At 37.2% G+C, this 25,978-nt stretch overlaps 2 protein-coding genes across 6 annotated transcripts in view; both read right to left on the reverse strand.

Annotated features, from left to right (window-relative positions):
- LOC133855530 (GPCR-type G protein 1) overlaps positions 1-10,544 on the reverse strand; it is a 33,771-nt gene extending 23,227 nt beyond the window's left edge. For 4 of the 5 annotated variants that reach the window (XR_009897372.1, XR_009897366.1, XR_009897360.1 and 1 more), the window contains exons 1-4: positions 10,212-10,544; positions 10,002-10,102; positions 8,554-8,661; positions 7,248-7,368 (exon numbers count right to left, since the gene is read on the reverse strand). Coding sequence is in view for 1 of the 5 variants with exons in the window: in XM_062291430.1 (XP_062147414.1) it covers positions 7,248-7,368; positions 8,554-8,661; positions 10,002-10,102; positions 10,212-10,426 (545 nt within the window). In the remaining 4 variants the exon portion in view is untranslated. The remainder of the gene's footprint in view (positions 1-7,247; positions 7,369-8,553; positions 8,662-10,001; positions 10,103-10,211) is intronic. The other variant, XR_009897354.1, reaches the window with a different exon arrangement.
- A 7,599-nt stretch (positions 10,545-18,143) lies between these two features.
- Positions 18,144-23,950, reverse strand: LOC133855566 (growth-regulating factor 4-like). Its single transcript, XM_062291431.1, has 4 exons — positions 23,393-23,950; positions 22,014-22,371; positions 18,661-19,064; positions 18,144-18,583 (listed from the first exon to the last, which is right to left on the reverse strand). Exons 1-4 carry the CDS (start codon positions 23,598-23,600, stop codon positions 18,576-18,578), a joined length of 978 nt encoding a protein of 325 aa, XP_062147415.1. The 5' UTR covers positions 23,601-23,950; the 3' UTR covers positions 18,144-18,575.
- Positions 23,951-25,978: the final 2,028 nt, after the last annotated feature.

Consider the following 25,978-nt stretch of genomic DNA (forward strand, 5'->3'; position numbering starts at 1 on the left):
AAGAAGCTTTAATGTCTCCGTAATTGACGGAACTTTGTAGATTCCGAAGCTCCCTCTTACTTTCGTGTTTCTTGCGCTCTATCATCTTGCCCCAGATTTCAATGAGCCTCTGTCTCTGTTCCTCGGTCACCCCCGGATACATCTCAGAGATTCTCCCCCAAAGCTCTGCCTCCTTCCAAGCCTCCTTCTCCCAATTCTGGTCGCAAACAAAAGGCGGATCCTTCACCTCTGGAGGCTCTAAGACCTTATAGTAAGACTTTACCTCAAATGATTTCTTTCGCGTTGGAATCCAACACATTTTATCCTCTCCCTCACTTCTAACTTTAAGAGTGTACAACATCTCAAAAAATCTACTAACCACTTCCACCTCCCAATCATGAACTAGGCGAGAAAACAAAATATTCCACAGAATTATGCCATTTTGTCTTTGCATATTCTCCTCCATCCATGCATCCTTGCCACTAGCAATGAGAAACAACTCTGGAAAAATAGTCTTCAAAGGAATCTCCCCACACCACACATCATGCCAAAACAGAACTTTCGAACCGTTCCCGATCTCATATCTCACATGAGCTGCAAAAGCATCCCATCCCCTCCTAATACACTTCCAAACTCCAACCCTATATAATTATAATTTTATATATATATACCACTTTACGGAATCTTAATTTCCCATAATCTTCTGGGAAATTGGGAAATTAACATGAATCTTAATTTCTTTTGCAGAACTGCGCACTCCTAATCCATCAAAGGAAAAGGATTGGAAAATTCAGCAGGTAAATTGTGATACATGTCTGGACTGATTTTGAGTTAATGGAGTGCAATTGAATCCATGATAGTTATGTCACGTTATTGATCATGTCTAGCTGGAGATGGAAATTGAGGAATTGAGATGGTAAAGAGGTCTTGCACAATCTCAAGTGGATGAACTACGCAAAAAACTTCAGGAGGACCAGCAGGTCTGCAAGAAAAAATAAGGGACATGCTTCCATGCGTTCTGTACCAAAAGAAGTTGGAAATTAAAGCAGTTGCTCCTAAGAGTGTCAGTATTAATCTGAAGGAAGAGATTACAGGACTTCATTCACAAGGCAGCACCATCACCAACGTCCTTGAGGAGCAGCTTCAAAATGTTCATAAGTCTAGCTTTAGCTGTTTTGGTACGCTAATTAGAGATATAAATCTAGTTAGTGATTTAAATAAAACATGGAAGGACAGAAATGATGTAACTAAATGCCAAATATTGGATTTTTTTTTAAAAAAAAAAAAAAAGAAAAAGAAAAATTCAACAATAAAAGAAAACCGGTTATCCGGTTAATAACCAGTTTAAAATAACCGGATAACCGGCGGCTTGTAAATACCGGTTGCGGTTGTTAAAATAGGAATAACAAGGGACCCCGGTTGTGGTAGCGGTTATTAGCAAAAAAACTGCTACCGCAACCGGTTGTACACCCCTGGGGCCCACAACCAGTCCTTGAACCCATCACCAACCTCAAATCTAACAAATTTTGAAAATGTTTCCCACAATTTCCTTATATGTTTCTACACGCCCACTCCAAATGATCATCTTACCTCCTTGCAACACCAACCTTGGCCAAACCTTTTTTTAATAAGTAATGCATTTCATTAAAAGCACAGAGTGGTGCAACTCTAGTCTAGTACATAGAAAGTATACAAGAGAAAACCCCTTTAATGAGAAAAAAAAAAAAAGAACAAAAAACTACAAAATCAGAAAAATTAGAAAATCGTGAGATATTATACGCCCCTGTCCATGTATAAAGCGATTTGACCAAGATATTCTTTACCACCTCAAAACACCTTGCATTATGTTCTTTCCATATACACCACAATAAGCACGAAAGGGACATCCTTCAAACATCTAAAACAGAACGACTTTCCAACTAACCTCTCCAACAATCCAACAACTCTATCACCCTTTTAGGCATGACCCATTCTACTCCGAAAATAGAAGTCCACAATTCTTTTGCCACTTCATAATGGAGAAGATCATCTATAGATTTTTCCACTCCTTTTACAAATGCTACACCAATCGACCACTATGAATTTTCTCTTTCTCAAATTATCCAAAGTCAAAATCTTCCCAAAAGTCATTGTCCATATAAAGAAACTCACTCTGGACGAAACATTGACTCTCCAAATATTCTTTCAGGGAAATGATGAACTAGTCGAAGTGGATAATCTTTGATAAAATGATCGTACTTAAAGCTTCCGCCTCTTGGATGGAATCCACCAAATACTCTCCGCCCCATCTTGTCTCATTCTAAGATAATACAACACATTAAAAAATTCAGTCACCAATTCTACTTCCCAATTTTGCACAAGTTTGATAAAAGATAAATTCCACTAAATATTGCCATTAGAAAACTGCAAGATATTTGCCATCCACGCCTCCTTACAGCAAGCAATACTAAACAACTCCGAAAATGATTCCTTCAATGGCTGGTCCCCACACCATAAATCATGCCAAAACCTTATCTTGGTTCTATCTCCCACGTCATATTTAACAAAACTCGAAAAACCTCCCCACCCCCTCGTACCTCTTCTAGCTCTTCAGATTTGCATCAGATGGAGCGGTGCTTCTCTGTGGAAGCCAAACGTTTTTCCTTTTCAGTGAAGGCTGAAGTGTAGGAACTGTGCTTGGAGGAGAGGAGAAAGGGGTTCTACGGGTTCATAGTTTTGGGTCTTCAAGGTTCAGCTTGGCTGTTGGCTTCTGTAGAGGAGGCCTTGAAGGTTTCAGCGAAGGAATTCGTCAAGTACTTCCGAGTGGATGTGAAAGTATTGATGGTTCGAGGGGGTGAGAACAAGGCCGGCCGCTACCTAGAGGTGGAAGTCTTCGCTGAGGGTGGTCGAAAAGGGGCTATTTGGCTCCCTGAAGGCTGTGAAGGTTGGGGCTGAGCTCGGGTTGCGGGGGTACTGCGGAAGATGATCAATTTCCTCGGTCCCAAGGATCGGACAATGGGTTCTGAGGCGTTTTCTTTGGAGGGGACTCAGATAAGGGGTGTCTCTTCCAGTCGGCTGGGCGGGTCTCCTCCATCGTATGCGGCTGTGGTTCGGGGGGAAGTTGTCTCTCACGGCACGCATGCTGGGTTGCGAGGTTCGGATGGAGAACTGCGTGGGTTGGATCTATTTCCGGTGTCATGGTGTAGGGTGGTCGAAGACGAGAGATTGGTGGTGAATTGCTTTGACCTGGAGGAGCAACCGCACGGGTCAACGGAGAAGTCCACGCCTCCAGTATGGTCAGGGAGCTCTTCGTTTGATCCGCTGGACAAAGGTTTACCTCGTCGTCCGCTGGGTAAGAAGAAGAACCATGTTGTTTACTCTGCACAAGGTCCATCTCGTTTGAATTCAAATTTGCGTATGTGGACCAGGATGCTCCGCAGCTTTAAATTGGCTTTGGGTCGGGCTCTTGGGAATCTTCTGGGCCGGTTTGCTGGGTCCGGTTCGGGCCTCAAACGGAAAGCGCTTCGATTGGGTTGCTTCTTGCCGAAAATCAAAACCAAAGCATCGTTTCAGACAAAAACTTCCGAGGATGCGGGTCCCGTGTCGACAGTCGTTCTGGGGTGCTCTCTTCGGCCGGAGACGACATCGCCGACAGACTCTGGGTTGATTCCGAGTTTGTCTTCTTCCGGGGGTGGGCCTAGCTGTCGGAAACTTTTTCCAACTGGAGATGTGGGAATGGGTTTGACGGAGATTCAACCGAAGATTTCGTCGGAGATTTCATCGGGGATAGAATCTGGGGTGGTTCTGGGGTGGTTCTGGGGCTGTCATCTTTTGGGAGTGTGTCGAGCCATCTGCCTCTCGTTCCAGCGGCTGAATCCGTCAAGCTGCCTAGTCCCGATGCTTCTGTCCTTCTGTCTAGCAACTCAGTTGGTGTTGGTGCTGGGTTGACTCAACCTTTCTTCCCTTTTCCTTCTCTCTCAGGGTCAGCTGAATTGGGTGAGAAGATTCACTCTTCTCTCCCCACGATACAGTCTACTAAACCTTTCCAGAGCTATTACCGGAAGGCTATGGATCTCAGGGAAGGTCACTCAGTGAAGTGGAATGAGGGGCTATTAGCAGATTCCCTGGCTGCTTCAAAGACGCCTATCTGTTCTGCTAAAAATGAAGTAGCTGCAGTGCCTCCGCTGAAGAATTCTGTGGGTTCTGCGAAGAAGAGTTTCCTTCGAAAGGGGTTCCTCAACCCTCGCTGGCTGCGATAGCCCCTACTGCGTCTCATGAGGCCAAGGATGTTGGGATGATAGGGCTTCACTCCCCACCGGGAGGTCGCATCATTCCTTCATCCGTAGAGGGCAATGGTTTTTCTCAATCTCAAGATTGGCCTGTCGAGTATGATCTTAATGGGGAGTTTGTTGTTTGGGAGAAGGATGGTGATTTTTGGGATGGGTTGCCCTTAGACTGGTCGTTGGACGGGGTTCAGGGCGAGGAGTCTTTGGCAATCCTTGATGCCATGGAAGATGAATTTCATCGAGACAAGATGATAGCACGCCAAAAGACCAAAGGAAAGAGGGAGCTTTTGAATTTGAAAAGTTCCATTAATTACGGCGTTGCAAGCGCTCCCTCTAGGCGCGGGAAAGGCAAGGCTCTCATGTAGTAGGGTTTTGTGCCCTCGTGGGTTTAGAGGTTTTCGGGTTTTAAGGCTTGCCTCCTTGTGCGTTTTGTTGGGTTCTTTTGTGGGCTGTTCTCGGGTGATCCTTTTGGGCTTTAGGGTTTTGTTGGGTGCTTTTGGTGGGTTGGCTTTGGTTGTTCTTATGTATATTTTATGTGTACTTGGGGGCGCCTTACGCTTTTTCTAATATAATTTTTCTTACTTATCAAAAAAAAATATATATATATATATATATGTTTCCACACTATAACTCCAAAGGGTCCCACTACTTCTTTAGAACACCAACCTCCACTCATACTACCAAATTTTGCTTCCACAATCGATCTTCATAAAGCCTCCATTTGTCCATAAGAGCTTGGTTAAACTAAATCAAATTTCTTACCCCCAAACCACCCATTTGCTTTGGAAAAAAAACCTTCGAACAATTTACTAAGTGAAACATAACCTCATCATTTATAACTCCCCATAAAAAATCTCGCAGGAGTTTTTCCAGCCTTTTAGCCACAAAAATCGAAATGGGATATAGAGACAAATAGTATATCAGCAAATTAGACAATGTACTTTTAATCAAAGTCAACCTACCTCCCTTCGACAAATACAGCCTCTTCCAACCAGCCAAACGAAATTCCATTTTTTTATACAGTGATGCTCCATATAGAAGTAGATTTATAAGGCGCTCCTAATAGAAGACCCAAATATTTCATCAATAGCCTAGCTACCCTACACCCAAATATATTATATTAGCCAAACTATCTACATCAACCACTTCACCGGACCGGAATAATCTATGATTTAGATTGATTAATCTTCAACCCTGACATTGATTCGAAACATAAAAAGAGACAATGCAAATTGCGGAGTTGTTCACCATTAGCCTCACAAAATATCAATGTGACATTCGCAAACAAGAGACGAGACACGACAATCTTCATTATTCCTCGACCCCACCGGAAAACCTGATATTAGCCCTCTATCTACTGTGGTCGACATCATCTTACTCGGTTCCTCCATGACAACCACAAATAAAAGAGGAGATAATGGATCTCCATATCTCAAACCACAAGAACTACTAAAGAATCCAGACGGAACACCGTTAACAAGATCGGAGAATTGCATCGTAGATATACATTGTGCTATCCAAGTTCGACATTTTTCCCCAAAACCATTTATCTTCAATAAATACAACATAAACTCCCAATTCACATGGTGATAAGCCTTCTCCAAGTCCAATTTACACAACAAGCCAGGGACCCCTTATCGAATTCGACTATCAATACATTCATTAGCAACCAACACCGAATCAAGTATCTGTCTCCCTCTAATAAATGCATTCTATGAATTTGAGATGATCTTCTCCAACACCGCTTTCAACTTGTTTGCTAGTACCTTAGATATGATTTTATAAATACCACCCAATAAACTTATTGGACCGAAGTCCTTAATATCCATTGCACCAGCTTTCTTAGGAATTAGAGATATAAAGGTTGCATTTATGCTCTTTTCAAAGTGTCCTCTACCATGAAACTCCTTGAACACTACCATTATATCCTCTTTTAGAACCTCCCAACACTTTTGAAAGAAAAAAAGCCAATGAAAAATCGTCAAAGCCCAAGGCCTTATCTCCATTCAAATTTCTCACCACTTCGTAAACCTTACTCTCCTCAAATTCTCTTTCCAACTGTTAAAGTATTGATCAAGTGATTAAATTTACATTTTCTTATCAGCTTAAACTTTTGAGATAAGTGGTAATTTAACATGGTATCAGAACTAAAGGTCTTGAGTTCGAATCTTGATTTCGTTATTTACCCCATTTCAATTAAATATTTCACATGTTGGACCTCACTTATTAAAAATGTAGTTTGAGCCCACACGTGAGGGAGAGTGTTAAAGTATTAATCAAGTGATTAAATTTATCTCTTCCTATCGCTTAAGCTTTTGGGATAAGTGGTGATTTAACACCAACCAAGAACCCCTGCACCCACCATGGAAGGAATGCAGCCCCTTTTTCTACCCACTTTGGCAACTGGAGCAACCTAGCAACGATGAATGATTTCTTGTTCTATGCTTACTAAACTTGTATTCCATATGTTCTAGCTTAAGTCTACTTATTCTAACCCCTTCTCCCAGAAGATTCCCCTCCACCCCCCCCCCCCCCCCTTTTCTCGTTAGCTTAACCAAAGATGCATAAATTAAATATCTATACCAAAAAAAAAAAAAAACCATCCATCCATCATCACGTCAATCAAAAGAATATTATATAATGACAGGATCACATACATCATAAAAAATGTCACATAACTACTTTGAAAACATGTTCAAGCAATTACAGAAGTGGCGAGAATGTTTAGAAGGAAAGATTTGGGAATAAAAATTAGCTGAAAATAATGTCACTTTGTGTGTGTGTGTGTGAGAGATAGAGATGTGTCACTTCATATTTGTGTGCGTGTATGTGTCAAGTTTTATGTGTGTGTGTGTGTGTGTGTGTGTGTCACATTATATATATGTGTATGTGTGTGCGTGTGCGTTTGATGTGTCACTTTATGTGTGTGTGTGTGTGTGTGTGTGTGTGTGTGTGTCTAATGAATGTGTTACTCTCTTATACCATAAATATTTAGTTTATTACCTAATGAAGAGCGACAAGTAACTGTATGGCAAATTTACGGCTCCAAAACCAGATAAGACAGCCATGACAGTAACACCAATGACACCAATTCTACTGACTAATTGAGGCATAGTGAAGAAACCTGAGAAACAAAATAAAGAAGCCAACAAGACAAAGCTAGAGGGTAATTCTGAAACAATTAAAAAACATGTAACTTATAAACAATGACGAAAGAAAAATAAAAGGGAAGAAAAGGACAAAATGCATTAAAAAATATTAGCAAGCCATGCAAAGGAATTGATCCACATTATAGAATGTATGCTTTGGATTATTTGGAAAATGGAGGCTATGGATCTGTAGAAAAGATAACTTATGTGTGTTTGTTATGTGAGTGCACGCACTCACAAGCTTACTTAGCCTTACCCAGGCAGCCCAGCTATTAGGAATTGGAAACAAAAATAATGTTTTCAGTATCAATGTAGCAAAAAAGGAGATTAAAATATCTGTAATCTTTAAAAAAAAAAATAATAATGACAATAATAATAAGAGTATTGCAATTAGCTAATGCATGGATTAGTCCAGAAACTTCACAAAAGCAATATAAACCAAAAACACAATCCCAATTGACATCCAGATGCATTGCTGTTTTATGCATTCCGTCATGTTGTCATTTTAAATTCTGTATATTTAATGCCTTAGGACATAATATAAATATACAAGATTCAAATTGATCAACCTTCATTGTTCGTTAATTTAATAATTTAATGGTGGATAAATTATATATTAAATATAGTATCCCCATTTCCTTTCTGACTACACAATCCCCAAGAAAAATATCAAATTATTCACTGTAAGAATCAAATTTTAATTGTTCAATATTTCTGATTATCACCTTTAGATTTATCTTATTTACTTTCAAGTCCCAGAACTCCATGTGTTTTCTTTTCTTAGCCATTGTATAAATTTTGCGACTAATTCAAAATTCTGATTATGAGAATCAGTATGTGTGCCATGAAGTCAAAAATAAAAACATAATGGGATATATGCAAATTTACCAAAAGCTTGTGATAACAATTCAAAGAATAAAAATAAAAATCATAACAATGGGGACTTCGTGGGGCCGGGGCTCTTATTAGTTCAAGGCACAAGGGAACTACTCATATGACAGTCGAAACATTGAAGGCATCTAGAGATAAATCATAGGTGCATCTTATCCATATAAATTGTGAAAAGCGGATGAGCAAGTGTTAGAGAGAGAGAGAGAGAGAGAGAGAGAGAGAGAGAATTTGTCTCAGAGACACTATCTGAACAAGGATCAAATCAAAACCTTTATCAGGTGATGGCATGGGAAAGTGAATGCCCATGCGCCAAAAAGCATAAAGAAATGCCAGCAAGAACAAGATAGCTCCAAGTGCAGCTCGTTCCTTCCTTACACCTGAGATGGGCGTTTAAGTTAAAATGGATGAGAATACAGAGAGCAAAATATTACAGCAGTGATGTTCTTATACATTGATATCCACTAGGCCCTAGGGTTTTTCCCATCTGCATTTACATACAAATATACAACCATGTTACAAAACTATTGGTAAACAGAGAACTGATGACCTTCCTCCTCAATTCTGAGTAACCAACAGAAATTATTAAGAAATTTAAATAAAACCTATGAGGATTGACCAAATCATAGGGTTTCGTCCTATGAACATTAACCCTGTGAGCATTCTCGTTAGCCCTATGAACAAAACCAACTCTACACATTGCCACTTCAACTCTAAACGAACTGAATTTACAGCTTGTGACTTTGACTTTGTGGAATCTGCACAGAGCTTTTTCATAACTGTATTGGTCTTGTGGCTTATGTGATCTGTTTTGTTTTCATTGATTTTGTTACATTGTATTGGTGTGTTTGCAGATTTTGCTCTGCTTTGGTCTGATTTGTAGGGCTCTGAGAGTGTCTGTTTCTCTCTTGCCCTTTTGTATAGTTTGGACCAGTTTTCCTGGTGTGTTGTTCTTGGTGTTTGATTTATAATAGATTTCTTTCATCTAACAAAAAAAAAAAAACTCTAAACAAACTGTACATGAACCCTGATCATAACCATATCAATTAAATAAGTACATCCTTTTTTTTATATATAAGTAAGTGCATTTTATGAAAAGCGTAAGGCGCCCCTAAAGTACACTAGAAGTATACAACAAGGACACCAAACAAGAGAGAGAGAGAGAGAGAGAGAGAGAGAGAGAACCCAAAACCCAGAAAACAGCCCGAACAAACAAAGGACCCAAAACCCAACAAAACCCACAACGACACTACATCCTTTTGCCTTTGCAACGGCTCGAACCCTAGTAATTAACTAAACATTTCAAATTAAATAAGTACGTCCTAATCATTATTGTTTAGTTTCCTTCTAGAACAGTCTACAGCAGTAAATTTCAGTCATTTAAGACAGCTAGTCCAAAACTCTATCAACTAAAAACACTAATGTGTATACCATATGGACTGTTTTCTCACATAAATTCAATCAAATACTTATTAGAAAGGCTCTACACACTCACGCATTAGTTCGGTGATTTAACACAACAGCTAGTCCAGCTTAATGAATCTAATTGATACTAGAAGAGGTATTTAGCTTGTATATCACAATGCAACGTGTAGAGGGAATGTTGCTCCTTAAACTTATAATCAACACATAGAAACTTGTTTGCGTGTAAAATCATAATCATATACATGAACAATTAAGACAAATGAATGAAAATTAGTGACTGCAAAACGCAACGTACCGCTGTTGCAAAGCATCAAGAAACAATGATAGTAAGGGAGCATGAAGACCAGCAACAGTATCAAACAAAACAAATCCAGCTTCCAGTTCATCCATCTCGCCCTACAGCCAATACGGAAATGTAAGTGGAAAAAAAAAACGCTGAAATCAACAACTTGCAGTGATTTTTTTTCTCGTGAAACAAACAGAGAGGCAAGAGAAAGGTGTGTACTCTTTGGAGAGGATAGGGATGATCTCGAAGAGGACGAGTTGAAAGAGGTTGCAGGAGAAGGCGAAGACGACGCTGAAGATGATCTGAACCAAGACGCGCTTCTCTTCGTACTCCTTGTAGAGCCTGTGGTTCAGGAACCACAGCCCCGTCCATCCCAGCAGGCACAGCGACCCCAATACGACGACGCTCTCGTAGATCGCCCATCCCCACCCCATCTCTCAAAACTCAACCCTCTCTCTCTCTCTGTTCCTCTTCTTGATCTGAATATTTTTTCTTTTCACTGAATAGCCTTTCTGCTTTCTTTCTTACCTTTTTCTTATTTTGAGACTAGGAAACCGTAAAATTGAAGAATGAATAAGTAAATGCGCTAGAAAATATAGGAAAATGAAGTAGGAGGATATCCTCCACTTTATAATTTCTAAGTTCAAAGCAAATAGGTAAATGAGTTTTTTTTTTTATCTTTAATTTTTATGGACAAAATTTTTGTTTAAATCATGTAAAACTGGATGATGTGATATTAAAAATCAATCATGGATCAACAGCACGTATAAATCAAAAATCAAAAAACAAAAACAAAAAAAAAAACAATTTATCTAATGACTGATATTTACTGCAACATTATTCAGTTATACATGAGTATATTAAATAAAATTCCTCTTCCTCCTCTTACAATTTATGCTCCAACATGAAAAGAGCAATACGTTATACAACATCTTTATCTCAATGGTTTTTATAAACACTATCAGATCAGCTTAATTTAATAGAAGTTATATGGAAGTATAATATTTAACATTTTTTATTTGAAAAAGGGGCTTGTTATTTGCACTTCAAGTGCACAATAGAGGCACAACACCCTCTCACGTGGAGTGAGTCCCAGTATATAGGGCTCACTTCCATGTGAGTGGGTATTGTACTCATGTTATATACTCAAAGTGCAAATATCATTTTCCTTTGAAAAATAACTCTTGCAGTTTTGTAGTATATAATGTCTTGGAACATACCAAAAATCCCACCGGCTGTTTTTGTCTCTCAATTGGTCTTTCGGCTAGACTATCGACATTCGGTCGACCGTATTTAAACTAAATACTAAAATCTTGCTTTGTTACTTCTAATTATTAGTGATCTTGTAGTTTTTTTTTTTTTCTGATTAAAAAAAAGGCGGGCGGGGGAGATCAATTGTTGTTAAAGTATTTTTAAAATTAATTTGTATATATATTTATTTTGTGTCTTATGAATGTTTTAAAATGAATGTGTTAAATAGCATCAAATGAAGATAGTCACACGTAAGAAAAAGAGAAATCGTAGTTGGCATTTATGAGGTTCAACACACTTTAAGTATTTAAATAAATACTTTGGTGCATGCACTTACGTGTATACTCTAGTGCAGTGCAAAGCACCGGACGCACACGCACACGTGTGGTAATGGGATGTCAGGCGCTTTGATGGCCCACTTGACACTTGGCATCGGAGCTTGGAGCGATCTAATCATGACCTTTCAATTTTGGATGGTCATGATCAATTGATCTGGTGGTTTAATCTAAACCATAAGATACTTCTTAGGTAGATCCAGTTGTTGGTTTTACTAGATTATCACTAAAATAAATTGTAAGGTCATATCACATTTGATCTAATTGTTGAAATTAATTAATAACGATCTAATAGTTATTATTAAATAATCATAGACAGTTATTTAATATGATGGTCAGATTTAAGTGTTTGTTAAAATAGTTGTTTATGACTGTTAAAAGTACAGAAGTAACTGTTGCGTAGTGATTAATAAAATAGTTAACAAAATTTATTTTATCTTGTGTGTTTTTGCTGATACCTTATGTATTTTAAATTAAAAAGCCTCTATCTGTCTCTTGTTATAATAAAAAAATCTGGAAGTGTTCGGGTTTAATTTTTCATCTGTGTAAAACACAATTAAACAAATAAAGGATTCTGAACTCCATTGTATCATTGATAAAAATTTGTTGTAACCTTTTATATACCTTTCTAGTGGGAACAAATAATTTCTTAAGGAAAACTACATTGTAACGCGTCTTAAGAACATTTCGTTTTTATACTTCCGTTTACTTTTTCTAACAATTGTTGCTAACATTGATAAGATTTGTGTAAGGATTTTGGATGCGAAATTCGAACTCATGCACTGATGCATGCCAAATCTCTTGAAAAAAAAAATTTTGAGGTTGAATCACCCCGATGGTTTTGGTCATATACTTTAATAATAATTTTTAGACTCTAGTCGTTATGTTTGAGAAATTTGTAGTGTAAAAGGGTTGTTGCAATATTTGGGTCAATAACGAAAAAGAAATCTAATGAGGAATGTATATTGGTTGGGGCTGCTTTGTTAGATTGTTGCTTGGATCCAATCTCAAATTCCAGTAAATGATAAAGTTCAGGCCCGAAGTGTAACAACCCATGTAACTGATACTTTCATCATTGTCCTCGCTTCTCCGTTAAGCCCATGTCTCTTTCAAGATTGTGACATATTGGATCTGGCGGAGACCCAAAATATTTATAAAATAAAAAATAAAAAGCAAAACACAAGGCACTTTTTAAAAGACTTTTAACATCTTTCAATAGGACTATTTTAAGAAAATAATTGTTTAATTTTTTTAGATGTAAGAGAGACAAATGTGATCGCACTTCAGAGCATCCACGTCAAGTTTTTCACAGTTTATTCGAATTTTAGCTAAAATAGTTCATTTTTGATAATTTATCTAGCAACTTTTCAAGAGCATGACTTATCTAAATCTCTAAATATTTATTTATTTTAAAAAATATATATTTATTTATTAGTTTGGTGTAATTCAGTTGGTTTCAATGGGTAGATTCAAAACCAGTACATGAAATGCAACCAAAACATTCACAACTATTAAATTTTTCTTGAGATACCCAATACTTGAAGATCCAATGACAACTATATATCAAATAATGGAACTAATGAAAAACATCATGACGGAACAATAGTCCAAGTATGCAGATATATATGCATATAAATAATTGGGTAAACAATATCTCCATGGAAAAGGATTCTTCTAGAGAGAGCGAGAGAGTCTTCTTAGAGCTAATGTTTCATCAGGGGGAGGCCTCGCGCCACCCCTCGGCGTTGGTTACCCCCTAACCTTCTAAGGCTATGGTGGTTTTTGATCCTTTATGGTTTTTCTAGTAGAGGCTAGGTTTCCCTCGTAGCCATTAGGGCGGTAGAGATTTTGTTCCTCCTAGCTAGTTTCGGTGGAGGTTGGTTTTCTCTTAGTGTTTTAGGCTATGGAGCTTGGTTTTAGGTTTTACTTTCTTTCTTTTTGTGGTTTTTTCTTATAGAAGGTTTTTAAGTCTCTAGGCCGATCTGAGCCTGTCTCCGGCGGAGACTCTTTGGTTGTGCTTAAGTTTTGAGTTTTTTCCTGGTGCTAGATATGTGCTCTTCAGTTGGGTATTCCACAACACGCGCTTTCCTATGGTGGTCACCTGCCTCCTCTGGTCCGATAGTCATAAGACACGATCGTGTGGCTCTTTACTGCTCGGTGTGTGGCCAACATGTGCCGGAGAGTTTTTCTCCCTGGTCTTGCGCATGTGGGTCACGACCTGCATCTCCGATCTTGTCTGGTGGTGATCTTGGGCTTCGGAGGTCGTCCGCTGCAAGGAGGGTTCCCAGAGAAGGCGCGTACTCAACACGTGCAGGTTCCGGCGACGGCTTTCCCGGTGCTGGTTGCTTGTGGTTTTCTGTTTTGTTATATATTCTTGTTATCTTTTCATAATCTACCATTGTAATGACTAGATTTTGCTTGAGCATTTAGATGGCTATATAATTAGATCGGCTCTCATTTCTTTGGATAGGTTGTGCTTTATTATAAGGAGAGGCTTAAATGTATGTTTTTGTAATGTTTGTTTATTATCTTGGTAGCTGCTTTAAGTCGGGATTTTTCCTGGCTTGGTGTGTGGGGATTCTGTATCTCTGTTCATTGTGATATTTTTCTTAGTAATGAAATTTAATGGCCTTGCCAGTTTGTTCAAAAAAAAAAAAAAAAAAAAGTTCAAGTATGCAGAAAACAGAAGACTTGCAAAAAAAAACGCGCACAAACGAAATAGTGGTGTGAACAATAGAGTGACCGAAAAAAGACATAAATTTTCAAAAAAAAAAATTTCACCTTTCCCAATTTTCCTACCAACAAAACAAAACTCAAATCACAATGATCAAAGACAAATTACATGTCTCAAGAGCTGGCATCAAAAGAACCCAATGTTTCACAACAAATTGAAAAATATGGGGAAAAAAGAAGAAGCAAACAAAACAAATTCCCAACTAACTCACTAGAGAGAGTGAGAGATTGCTCAACTAACGGAAGTGCAAATCAGCATAAAACTTATGACCCATTAGAGAGTGAGAGAAAAATAACAAATAAAAAGAGTGAGAAACAGAAAGTGAAGAAGGTGGAGACAAAGAAAAATGAGGAAGGGCCGAAGGAGGAAAGTGAAGAAGGGAGATAAAAAGGCAAATGAATTATAGCACATCCAACGACAAACCTTTTCTTTCTATTGCATTTTATTAATATTCTTTTGGAGGGAGAAGCAAACTAATTCTAATTAAGTTTAACTTTAATCTGGTATGATTACACAATAAACTTCTAGTTAAGCTTGGCTTTAGACAAACTTCTAAAAGGGAGATAAAAAGGAAAATGAATTCGTGTGACTTCATTTTTAGGTAAGAGAAATTATTGGATTATGCCAAATATCAAATTAGAAGAACAATAAAGTTTTCGTGAATATCTAAACAATAACTCAAATAATTTGGAATCTATCACCAAAATATGGCCATTTTTAATAGGTTATTTTTATGTTCTTAATTTCAGTCATGTAAATTTGATCTAAATTGACTGCGAATATTCTACATCACTTTAAATAATCACAGCCAAAATATTTCTTAAAATCTCAAATTAAATTCACATCCTTAATTGAATTAATACCCGCCATAGTTGATTAGTTGTTGCCTGTGGATAAGAAATTAGAGATCCTACAATTTCCGTGGGAAGAAAAGAAAAACAAATTAAAAAAACAAAAACTATCAAAAATTGATGGCAGAGAACAGCCCGTTGAGGACACCTGTCCGGGCAGTGGAGAGCTCGTTGACCTGGCGTTTGCCATGACGTTAGTGGATTTGGACATTACGAAGAATGTAGAGTTTGGGATAAGCGAAAGGAGACAGGAACTGACGTGGAATACGCTCACAAATTCGCAATCAGATGCTCGTGTACGGTAAAAGTGTACACGCCTCACCACGTGATGCCCCCTGACACTAACCTCGCAGCTGTCCGCAGGGCCCACTTGAGAATGACGTCACCTCTCGTACCGTTCCCCATGAGCACGCTCGCCGACATTTAAATTTGTTTTGAAAAATATATCATCGCTTTTAGAAACAGATGATATCAGTCCGTAAAATGCTCGGTAGAGTAAAACTTTTATACTCAATTGAATAATAATATAATTAGTGAGATAATTAAATAAATTGATAAAGCTATTTTTTTTGTTTAATTATTTTATCAATTATATATGAACGGTCACATTTCGCTCCTATCCAAAATGTAGACAAAAAGCAGAACAAAAATTATAAAAAAAATAAATATTTATTTTGAACTTGGTACTCGCTTTTAGTAAGAAAAACGATATTTTTACATATTACATATCTCATTTTTAAATATATCATTCGATTTATAAAATTTACATTGAGTCCCACAAATTTAATGCTAGATTTAAAATTTGATTATATAGAGATTAATAATAAATATATGTATATTATTTATCTAATTTAAAAACGAGATGTACATTAAAATTATATTTACATATCAAACGAAGATTAATCATTATTGTGGCTTCTAGCTTTTCAGTTCCGGCTCATGTGGATCCGGTAGTTGCTGAGGTGATGTGAGCATTGCAAGCAATGGAGTTTTGTCGTGGTAAGAGTTGGTTGAAAATAATTTTGGAAGGGGATTATTTGCAAGTTGTTTCTGCTATAAAAAAAATCAAAAGTTCATTTGGACCACCCATTGACAAATTATTGCAGACATCTGGGATGTTCTTCGTTATTTCTAGGTTTGGGAGGTTTGTCATATAAATGAGCGGGTATCTCGACTACACACCAATTGACGAAGGCAGGCCATCAACATGATCAGGTTGTGCGTGGCTTCATTGTATGACAGAATTTCTTAGACCTTTTGTTTCATTAGATGACCTTTTATGGTTATTTAGAGTTGTTTTGCTCTAGTTGGTTTCAAGTTTGAATTATAATGAGTACTATCTTTAAAAAATATATATATATTAATCATTATTGATAGGAACTTCTTAATTATTTTTACAAAATTTCTCCACGTCATTGGAATCACTACCCAAAAATATACATTTGTGCTTTGTCCGAAGTGTAATATATTCCCCACTCCCCAGGGCCCAAGCCAATTCAACAAGCCCTGTAAACTTGAAGCCTAAACTGGTTAGTTAATTGCATAAAATTGTCATGCACAACTAAAAAAATCAGTTATGATAAGAGTCATACAATACCTTCCTTCGGACACAATTTCTTGCAATACCTCAAATTTTAACATTTTTTTTTTTTTTTAGTGAACGATTATAATTATATCAAATTTTCAAAAATTTAGAAAAAACAGAAACTTAAAAAGGTATAAAAAAGAGAGTGACCGATCACCCCATCAACTATTTTGAGCAGTCCAACCATTTATAAGTTGTTTGACGGTGGTAAGTCATCCTTAAAGCAATCAATGGAAGTATCCGGCCACCCTTAAAACCGTTATAAAGAGGAAGTATTGTAAACCCCTACAATGCCCTAGTATTAAAATTAAGAATATTTAAAATTAAGATAACAATAAATGTTATATACCATATTTTTATCACAATTTTACACTACTATTTGACACTTAGATTTTATTTTATGCTACACTTACCAATTATTTTTCTTTTCAAAATTGATTCTCAAATAATATATCAATTATGGATAAATTTTCTATTTTAAAAAATGTCCCGCCATGTAATGGATCTGTAACACATGATTTGAAAACCCCTTTTTAACTTTCGAGGATGAAAATTTAAAAAAGAGAGCATTTTCCAAGGTTGAAGCATCCCAGGAACAGGTTGCTGAGGCAGTTGTCAGAGCACTAAGAGGCTGGTCATTGTAATAATGTGTTACCTTTGGTGCAACGCAATGGCCTTTTCAAGCAAAAAGGAAGAAAGAGAGAGATTTAGGAGGTGACCAGGTGTCACAGGCTTTCCTACCACACTCACAGTGGGGCTGTTCGCATGCTCAAAGAAACATGTTTCCAGCACATCTATTTTGTTCTCTTTTAGGGTGATCAGAAATGGACCCTCGTACCATTTTGGCTTGCCCAGGAGCTACTTCCAGCTCAATAATTTAGAAAATCATTTAATGAACTGTTATAATATGTTACCCAACGTAAAGCACATATATATATATATATTTTAAGTCTAGCGCAATTAACTTTAAACCACGCAGAAGTTATTAGTTTATATCTCTCCTCCTCTTCTTGTGCGAACATGTCAAAAAATAAAAAAAAATATAAAGAAAAAAACAATATAATTTTTTTCTTAAATGTAGTATTTAATATTTTAAAAAAGTTTTTTTTTTTTAATAAGTTAATATAGTTAAAATAAAAATAAATAAATGTATTTTTCTAGATAGAATAGAGTGCAAATTTGTTGAGCCGGATGTAAGTGCTTCAAACTATTAATTACAAACTAATTACCATTTGATTCCAATAAGTCTGAACAGTATTTCTGTAATTATTAAAATATTAATTTACCATTTCACATTAACTTTAACTTTTAGAACAATTCTTTAATTTATTTATTTATTTATTTTGGATCAATAAATCTACTTCCCTAATTTTTTTTGCCGTAAACTAACAAACCAAATTGAAGGAAAATATTATTACACAAACATTTGTCTTTTCTCATGTGCTTCTTGCCAGTTGCCATATCAATAACCAAATATAACTAAAACCATACAGATAATTCCAAGAGCTGTATCTCATGAAGATTTGAGCAACTTTATTTGGTATATGGGAAGGAAGCAATCAAAGTCAGGGCCAAAAATTGTTGCTCTATCATTTAACAGGACCACAATGTTCTGGATTTTCCCAAATACCGAACAGTTTCTGTTATTTCATACCTTGAGCTTGAAAATGTAGTTTTACACAAACAGCCTTGCAGAAAAAACCATAACCAAGGAAAATGAAAAGACTTCAAGGGAGTCTTTGAGCACGCTCAAGTCAGCGTGCTAAAACTTGTCTGGCCTTCAAGTACAAATGATACCGGCTGCAGAGAACTGTAACCATGCTCCTCTCAATTATCTGCAACAAGGTTTCAAGACAGGGATCAGAATGGATGGAAATTTGCAGGAAATATTCCCCTAAAGATTGAAACTCACCATGTGGAGATTGGGAACTTGAAGAGAAGTCTGATGTAGTCATTGGAATGGATATGGAGAGCTGAGTTGTGGAGAATGAGGTTTGATTGGATCTCTCATCCTCAAGACCAGACCAGGAGTCCCTAGTTTTAGGCCACTCATCAAAGAAAGGTCGAAGAGACTGACCCTCCTGTTTCACAGGCTCTCCCGAGGCAAAATCGCTATGGAAAAATGAGTGCTGGGGATATTCATTCTGCAACACGGAGTTGTCGCTCGATTTCGATGCAGGAAATGAGGCGACTCTGGATGGCATCAGAGGCCATGTGTTGTCTAGCGGCGAGTCCATCTGGAGATTCCTATTGCTTCCAGATGCATCGGAGAAGAAACTATGCTCCCCAACCTCGGGTTTAATTCCCTGAAGGTACCTGTACGTTCCCATTGGTAAATAGAAACATATTGTCCATCTAATTAACCTTCCTTGGAAATCATATTTTGGAAAATAATTTATTAGATTTTACTAAGAGAAATAGAAATAAAAAATTCAAACTGTTTGGTAATTCTTTCTCCTTTTTCTTTTTCCTTTCTACCCAAAAAAGCCAAAACATTAACAAACAAAAAAAAAACTTAAAACTCCTACATTTATGTCACGTCACACAAAAAACACCCCTTCAAAAGGTTTATCAAACACCATACATTCTCAGAGAGCTATAAAAAGAAGTGAACTGTTATGTGAGGTGCCTATCACTTAAGGTAGAGTAATCAATGCAAGGTGCAGTACAAGGCATTGACATTGACATCTCATATACTAGCAGTTGAATGAGTTTTCTTTTGGGACAACATTGGAAATTCGAGAACTCCAAGTCTGACGAGCTCTGTTTGCCTTTAGCAACAAAAGTTTCCCCTATAAAACAACTAACAAATTGTGTTCAAACGGAATGTATATCATACAAGTGGTGCATAAGACGAAGTCAAAAAGGCTTACTTTGCAGAAAATATTAGGACGACACTAAAATCTTTTGAACCATTGGAAGAGTTCAAATATTCTTATCGCAGTTCTCTACTTAAAAAATATTGTACTTCTCTCTTTTATTCAACTTTTGAATCTATTAAATGCATATCCTTACATTAGGTGCCAAACAGGCCGCGAGAACTAAATAGCGGTTAAGTTTCTATCTGCATTATTGCGTCAACAACTATGATAAGTTCAAACTAATTACGAAGCTAACAATTGACTGAAAAGTATCATATAACAGATAAGAAGGCATGGATAGCAGAAAGGTAAAGGGAGTACTGCACTGAAATTATCAGAAGGAACACCAGAAAGTAGGAGCTATGCTTATTTTATGAAAATAGTGGTAGCAGTGAAAGGTCATGCAAACTACAGAAGCCCAGAGAATAATACAAAAAATTAAATCTTGCAACTTGACCGAGTAGTTGCCATGGGAGGCAAAAAACATGGGTATACATCCAACTTTAAAAACTAGTATTGGATATAAGGATAAACAAGTGTTTCAAATTTGAGACCATTTAAATACCTACTATTCTTCAACATAAGAGGGAAGGGAGAAGTTTCATGTTGAAGAATGTAAATTGAGGACATCTTTACAATCTTATGCTAAATAGGTTCTTCTTTCAAACAATTCTACTGCAAAAATAACATGAATAATAAATCATTTTGCCCCTACAAATGAGAAGAAAAATAACGAAAAGAAGAAGTATAAATGAAAAGAAAAACGCAATTAACCAGATAAAATCATTTTATACAATAGCAGTTATGGGGGGAAAATAAAAAAGCTTTAGCAAGGTAAAAATGAACACATATTAGGTCAGAGATATAACAAGCTGTGAGTGTTTATGAAGTTGATCATTAAGACACTAAGGAAAGTATTTGTTGTGGGTAGAGACCAAGTCTCAAAACCTGCGTGGCAAACTTTAAGAGTAAAGGATGAATTTGTCAGTCACCCTTTCCAAATTGGAAGCTATTTATCCTTTTAACATAAAATTTATGCAAAAACTATGAGCCCACCCTTCCCATATTTCTGTTTTGACAGACTCCAGAGGGTTAATAAGATGCCACTAATTGGCATGCGCGGGACAATTCAGAATGTTTGTCAGATTTCTGCAATGAATGTAACAGAGAAAAACAGAAAGCAAGGAAGCAGAGCAAAAAGACGATAGCAAAAACACAAACACTGCAAATACAGCAGATTTCAACAGACTATCATTGTGGACATCAGGGCCCAGAAGCCAGATCCTTGCAGAAAATCAAAAAGTTTATGCGACATATCCATTACCCAGACGGCAGGAAAATTCCACATTACTCCTACCATACTATTTCATGAATGGGCCCAACAAACACTAGATCCAGTAGTGAATTTAATAGTTAAAGCTTGCCTAAAGAGCAATACGTTTAAGTACTAGCAGATAGAGATATTCACATGAAGGAATAAAACAAAAGCTTGGAAGATATATATATAAAGGCAAAGTGATAGGTGGCAGGCGCAGACCAATATATTGAAAATTTAAGAGAAAATTTCTCAACTCTCTACGACCATCTTTAAGACCACCAAAATTATGGAGAGACTAGCACATTCATTCCTTCCTTCCTTCCACATATATCAGGCAATACTTGAACAATAGAATTCTGCAAAACCAGTAGGCGTACCATTCCCATCATTTCCTTTAGGCAGCAACTAAAGACAGCAGAAATTGCCTAGTCTTGCTGAGGACCATTTCTAATGGTTGTCAGACCTCTATGACAAAATTTACAGCTAAAACAGAAAGCAAAGAACCAGACCAAAAGAATACTGTCAAACACCATCCCCTCTGTAAAAACATTAAACTCTTGGAGAAACATATCCTTAACCTTAAGGACATCAGGGCCCAGAACCCTGGATCTGACAGCAAATTGAAAAGTTTCTGTGACATCTCCATTACCCAGATGGCAGTAGTCCCCAGTTTTACTCCCACCACACAATTTCAACAATACGGTCCCAAATAACACTAGATCTAACAGATAAGCAATTCCGCGACTTGTACCACAAAGTAATTGGTCAAAAGACCAAAAATAATTCTAACAATTCAAAGATATTCAACAACAAAACGGAAATACAATTACAATTAGTTGCACTAAAACTTTAGGCTTAAGAGAAAAGAAAAAACAGTAAAAGTACAGAACGGTCTGTCCTTACTTTTTTTTTATGGTGCTTTTGGAGTACCAAAATCTCAAGGTGATATCCATAAAGTTCTATGAGCTCAGTTGTGGAATTTTCTTTCCCATGTAATTAATGAATTCTATACTTTTAATTTCTTTTATTTTCCGTCATTTTCTAAGAAACCAAATGGAGCACAGTAAATTGCAGAGAATGTGATACCTGTAATCTTTGTTTGGGATTCCATATGGAATGGAGTCCAGATGATACTGGGATTGGTTGGTTCCAGAACCGGCACCTTGGGGATTACCAAAGGCACTCAACGGAAGGCTCTGGAAGCTCCCATTCCCGCTGCTGCTTCCGCTGACAGTCAGGGATGTCACAGTGGACGATGATGACTGTGTCATGGTTTGTGATTCCACAGGCTTTCTTGAACGGTTGCGGCCACGGTGCATGTGGCGCTCACAGTACTTAGAGTCCGGGTACGCGTCTTTGGAGCACCTCCACTTCTTTCCATCAGTCCTCCTGCAGCGTCCTGGCTCCGGGTCCACCTTCTTCCCATAGAAGGAGCAATAGGCCACTGCAAAATTATACCCAAGTTTATATAATATATATGTGTCTACAGCAGTAACAACAGACTGAAAGTGATATATTATGTAATATACATTAGTAATAATGTCAAAAGGGATAATATATTATGCTAAAAACGACATACAACATCATTATCCAGGTATATCAGGAGGTGATTAAAAAATTCCCGAAGAAAATGGATAGGATTAGCCATAAAAATCTTCTGATATCAACAATTTCCAATAGCCAAAGAACATGATAAAGAAAGGAGGATATAGTTACCGGCCTCGGGAAGAATATTTTGTTGATAGCAACAATCACAAAACCAAAAGCACTAGGAAAAAGTAACATTGAAATCTTCCAATCAAACTAGGGAATCTCTGAAAATAACAGCAATGATCTCTGGTTGAAATCTTTTTTTCCCATGACATTGAAGTACAAAACCAAATGAAGTGAAATAACAGTTCTTCAAACAAATTTCAAAGAAATTTCCAAAAAAACACAAATGAAGCTTTCACCCATGAAAAAAATGACTTGATTGATCAAGGCATAATCTACAAAGCCCAACTGAAATTCAAGTCTATGGATTTCATGGGCTCACGGGTGTTGCCCCATCAGCTTCATGGGAACGACAACTAATGAAAAGCATATACATTTCTGTTAATTTATTTCTGATAATTTTCAAAAATTAAAAACAAAAAAATAGATTGTAAAACCTAAAAAGGAAATATAAAAACTACTATATCCTACACATGAACACCCACTTCACTCTGTATTACTATCACCGACTGTTTTTTTTTCCCAAGAAAAAACCCATCTGAAATGCTTCTCAATGCTTATCAACACAAACGAAAAGAAAAAAAGAGAACAAAGAAAAGACCGTAAAGCACTGATTTTGATACTTAAAAAAAGTGAAGAAAAACCCAAGATTCCCCAAATCAAATCACACACCCAGAAACTGAAGCAAAGCAATAAATCTAGAGAGAGAGAGAGAGAGAGAGAGGGAGAGGGAGAGGGAGAGAGAGATTTACTGGTGGGATGGTGGAAGAACCTATGAGAAATGGACTCAAAGCTTTTCTGAATGGGGAGCACAAGATCAGGTGGCACAGGCAAACCAGCGACCAGATACTTGAAGATCAAAGCCTGATGCTCCAGCTCCTGCCACTGCGAAACTGTAAAAAGTGACCTCATCCCTGTCCCACTCCCAGCAGCCCCACCGCCAGCTCCACCACTGTTCATCTCCACCACACCCAGTACTCGCTCCTACAATACTTTCCCTCTAGACCCAGAAAGCTCAAAAATGGCCCCCTGAGACAGTGAAAAGCATGGGACAGGGATCAGCCTCTGTCTCAACCATTTGGATTTGCTCTCTCAGTGTGTCGCGCTCTGCTGAGTTTGTGTGCTAGTGTCTGAAAGTTTGTGTGAGTGTGTGTTGGGAAAGGGGGGCAGTGTCTGTGTGGAGGAACCCCAAGGGACAAGGTTTTGGTCTCATTTTATTGGGTTAGGCATTCAAGTCTTTGCGCCTAAGTAATGGGTCTTTAAGCTTTGCATAAGCAACTGAGCTTCATTTATAAGGCTGTCTGAACTTCATGTGTTCGGCTGAACAGGCAAATATTGAACTGCTTTTTTTGTTCAGTAATGATACCACTTTTTTATACCACATTTTTATCTCAAGATTATTGACCCTTAATTTTTTTTTTAACAAAGACATTTTATATATATTTATATTTATTTTAAAAAAATTGTTAAGACTAGAATAATTATAAAATAAAAATGTTGGTTTTGCTCTTTATGTTCGTTGTCAGGGTTGTGACTTGTGAGTGTGTTTTTCTCGGGCAGTGAAAAGTAAAACCAAGGGGTAGTTTTCCTTTTACTTTTCGCTTGGTAGGTTGTATTTGAATGGGTTTGGAAGTTGGTAAAGTTTTTTTCATCAAGATTTGAACTATTTTTATGATCTATAAATTTTTTTTTTTTTTAAAAAAAGGAACTATTTTTATGAGAGAAATGCTAAATACTTTTTAGGAAGGAAAAGGCTTGGGTTATTAAAGAAAAACTTAATTCGCCTACATGCCCGGAAAAAACAGAAAAAAATTTAACTCACCTACGTGTACAGGATTATACTCTCCTTTAATGTTATATTTAATTAGTCAGTGTTTTTTCTTAAAATTATTAAGAGTTTTGAAACTTAAATTAATCATTGATGGGAGGGGATATATCATATAAGAACTTAAAAAAATTTGCCCCAAAGCTCTTTCCAAAATAACTTTTAAAAAGTTAATAAAAATTAAGTAATTCCCGCAACTGAAAATCCGGCTTGTTTGGTAAATTTTTATAAAAACATCTTTCTTAAAATAATTATCCAAACATATTTTTAGACGCGACTTCTATAGTTAACACACTTTTCAAAACAAAATAATTTTTTTTAAAAAAAAAAAAACACTTTTTTTTATGAAACTTATCTTGCCTTTATGTAATATCATTTTGAAAACACCTTTAAATAATAATTAAAAAAATATATTATATATATACATACATTACCAGTCACACCCATTTGCTGAAGTTCACCGCCAAACATCTTTGTGATCGTCAGAATTCACAAACATATTACATATTGCATGTATGATGAAGAAGTGCACGCACAAAAGATCACTACATTTCTTCATCTTTGTTATCGTTAGAATTCAATATCTCACTCTGGTGACTTCTTTCAGGTTTTCTTTCTTTTCATTTTTTTTCTTCTTTTTTCTATTTTTTTTTTAATGAATTAAAACATTTCTTCTCTTAGCCTTTTCGGGCTAGAGAGGTTTTTGTACTAGAGTCTTCCAGCCACTAAGGTTGTTTTGGAGTTTTGAGTCCCCCGGATTTGTCCGGTGGTGGATTTTAGTCCTCCTAGTCCGTTTGGACTATGGAGGTTTGTGTAGTCTTTTAATTTTTTTATTGTTTCATTCGGTTAGCAGGAAAACATTTCAGAGAGGCGTCGGAGGAGGAGATTCCGTCGTTTCGGTGGCTGGCGAAAGCTTTGGTTGGGTTTCAGTTTTTTCATTCTTTGAAGCCCAGATATGCGCTGTTTCACAGCTCCCCAGTCGACACGCGCCCCTTTGTTGTGCTCATCGTCGTCCTCTGGTTCAGACGCTGCCTTCTACGGCTGGGTAGCTCAGCGGTGACCGGCAGGGTGTTCTTCGTACTTTGGGCCGCGAGTGTTGGCCATGTTCCGTATCTTTGCCGTGCAGGGTGGTGCCCAAGGGTTTTTCTTGCTTTAGGCGGTTGCAGGGGTTGTCCTGTGGCGGCGCGTGTGCTGCACTCGCCGTTTCCGATGGTGTTTCCTCCGACGACAGATCCTGCTTTGGGTGTTTTTTTGCTTTTGACAGATTGTATTTAACAGTTTGCTTTGGGTTTGATTTAGTCTGGTCATTGCTTTTAAGCACAGTGTTGTGACCGACTCCATAGTGCAAGTAGAGGTTCATATCTCAACGTATAGACACATTTCTGTTGTCTAGGCTTATTAGTAGCAGCTGTTGGTATAATCTGTGATTTGGGTAACTGTAATGAGGCATCTGTATTCTGTTAAGTCTCTATTATCTGTAATCTGTACTTTCGTTACCCTTCGGGGGTTATTA

This window comes from Alnus glutinosa, chromosome 1 (genome assembly GCF_958979055.1).
Source record: "Alnus glutinosa chromosome 1, dhAlnGlut1.1, whole genome shotgun sequence".
NCBI lineage: Eukaryota > Viridiplantae > Streptophyta > Magnoliopsida > Fagales > Betulaceae > Alnus > Alnus glutinosa.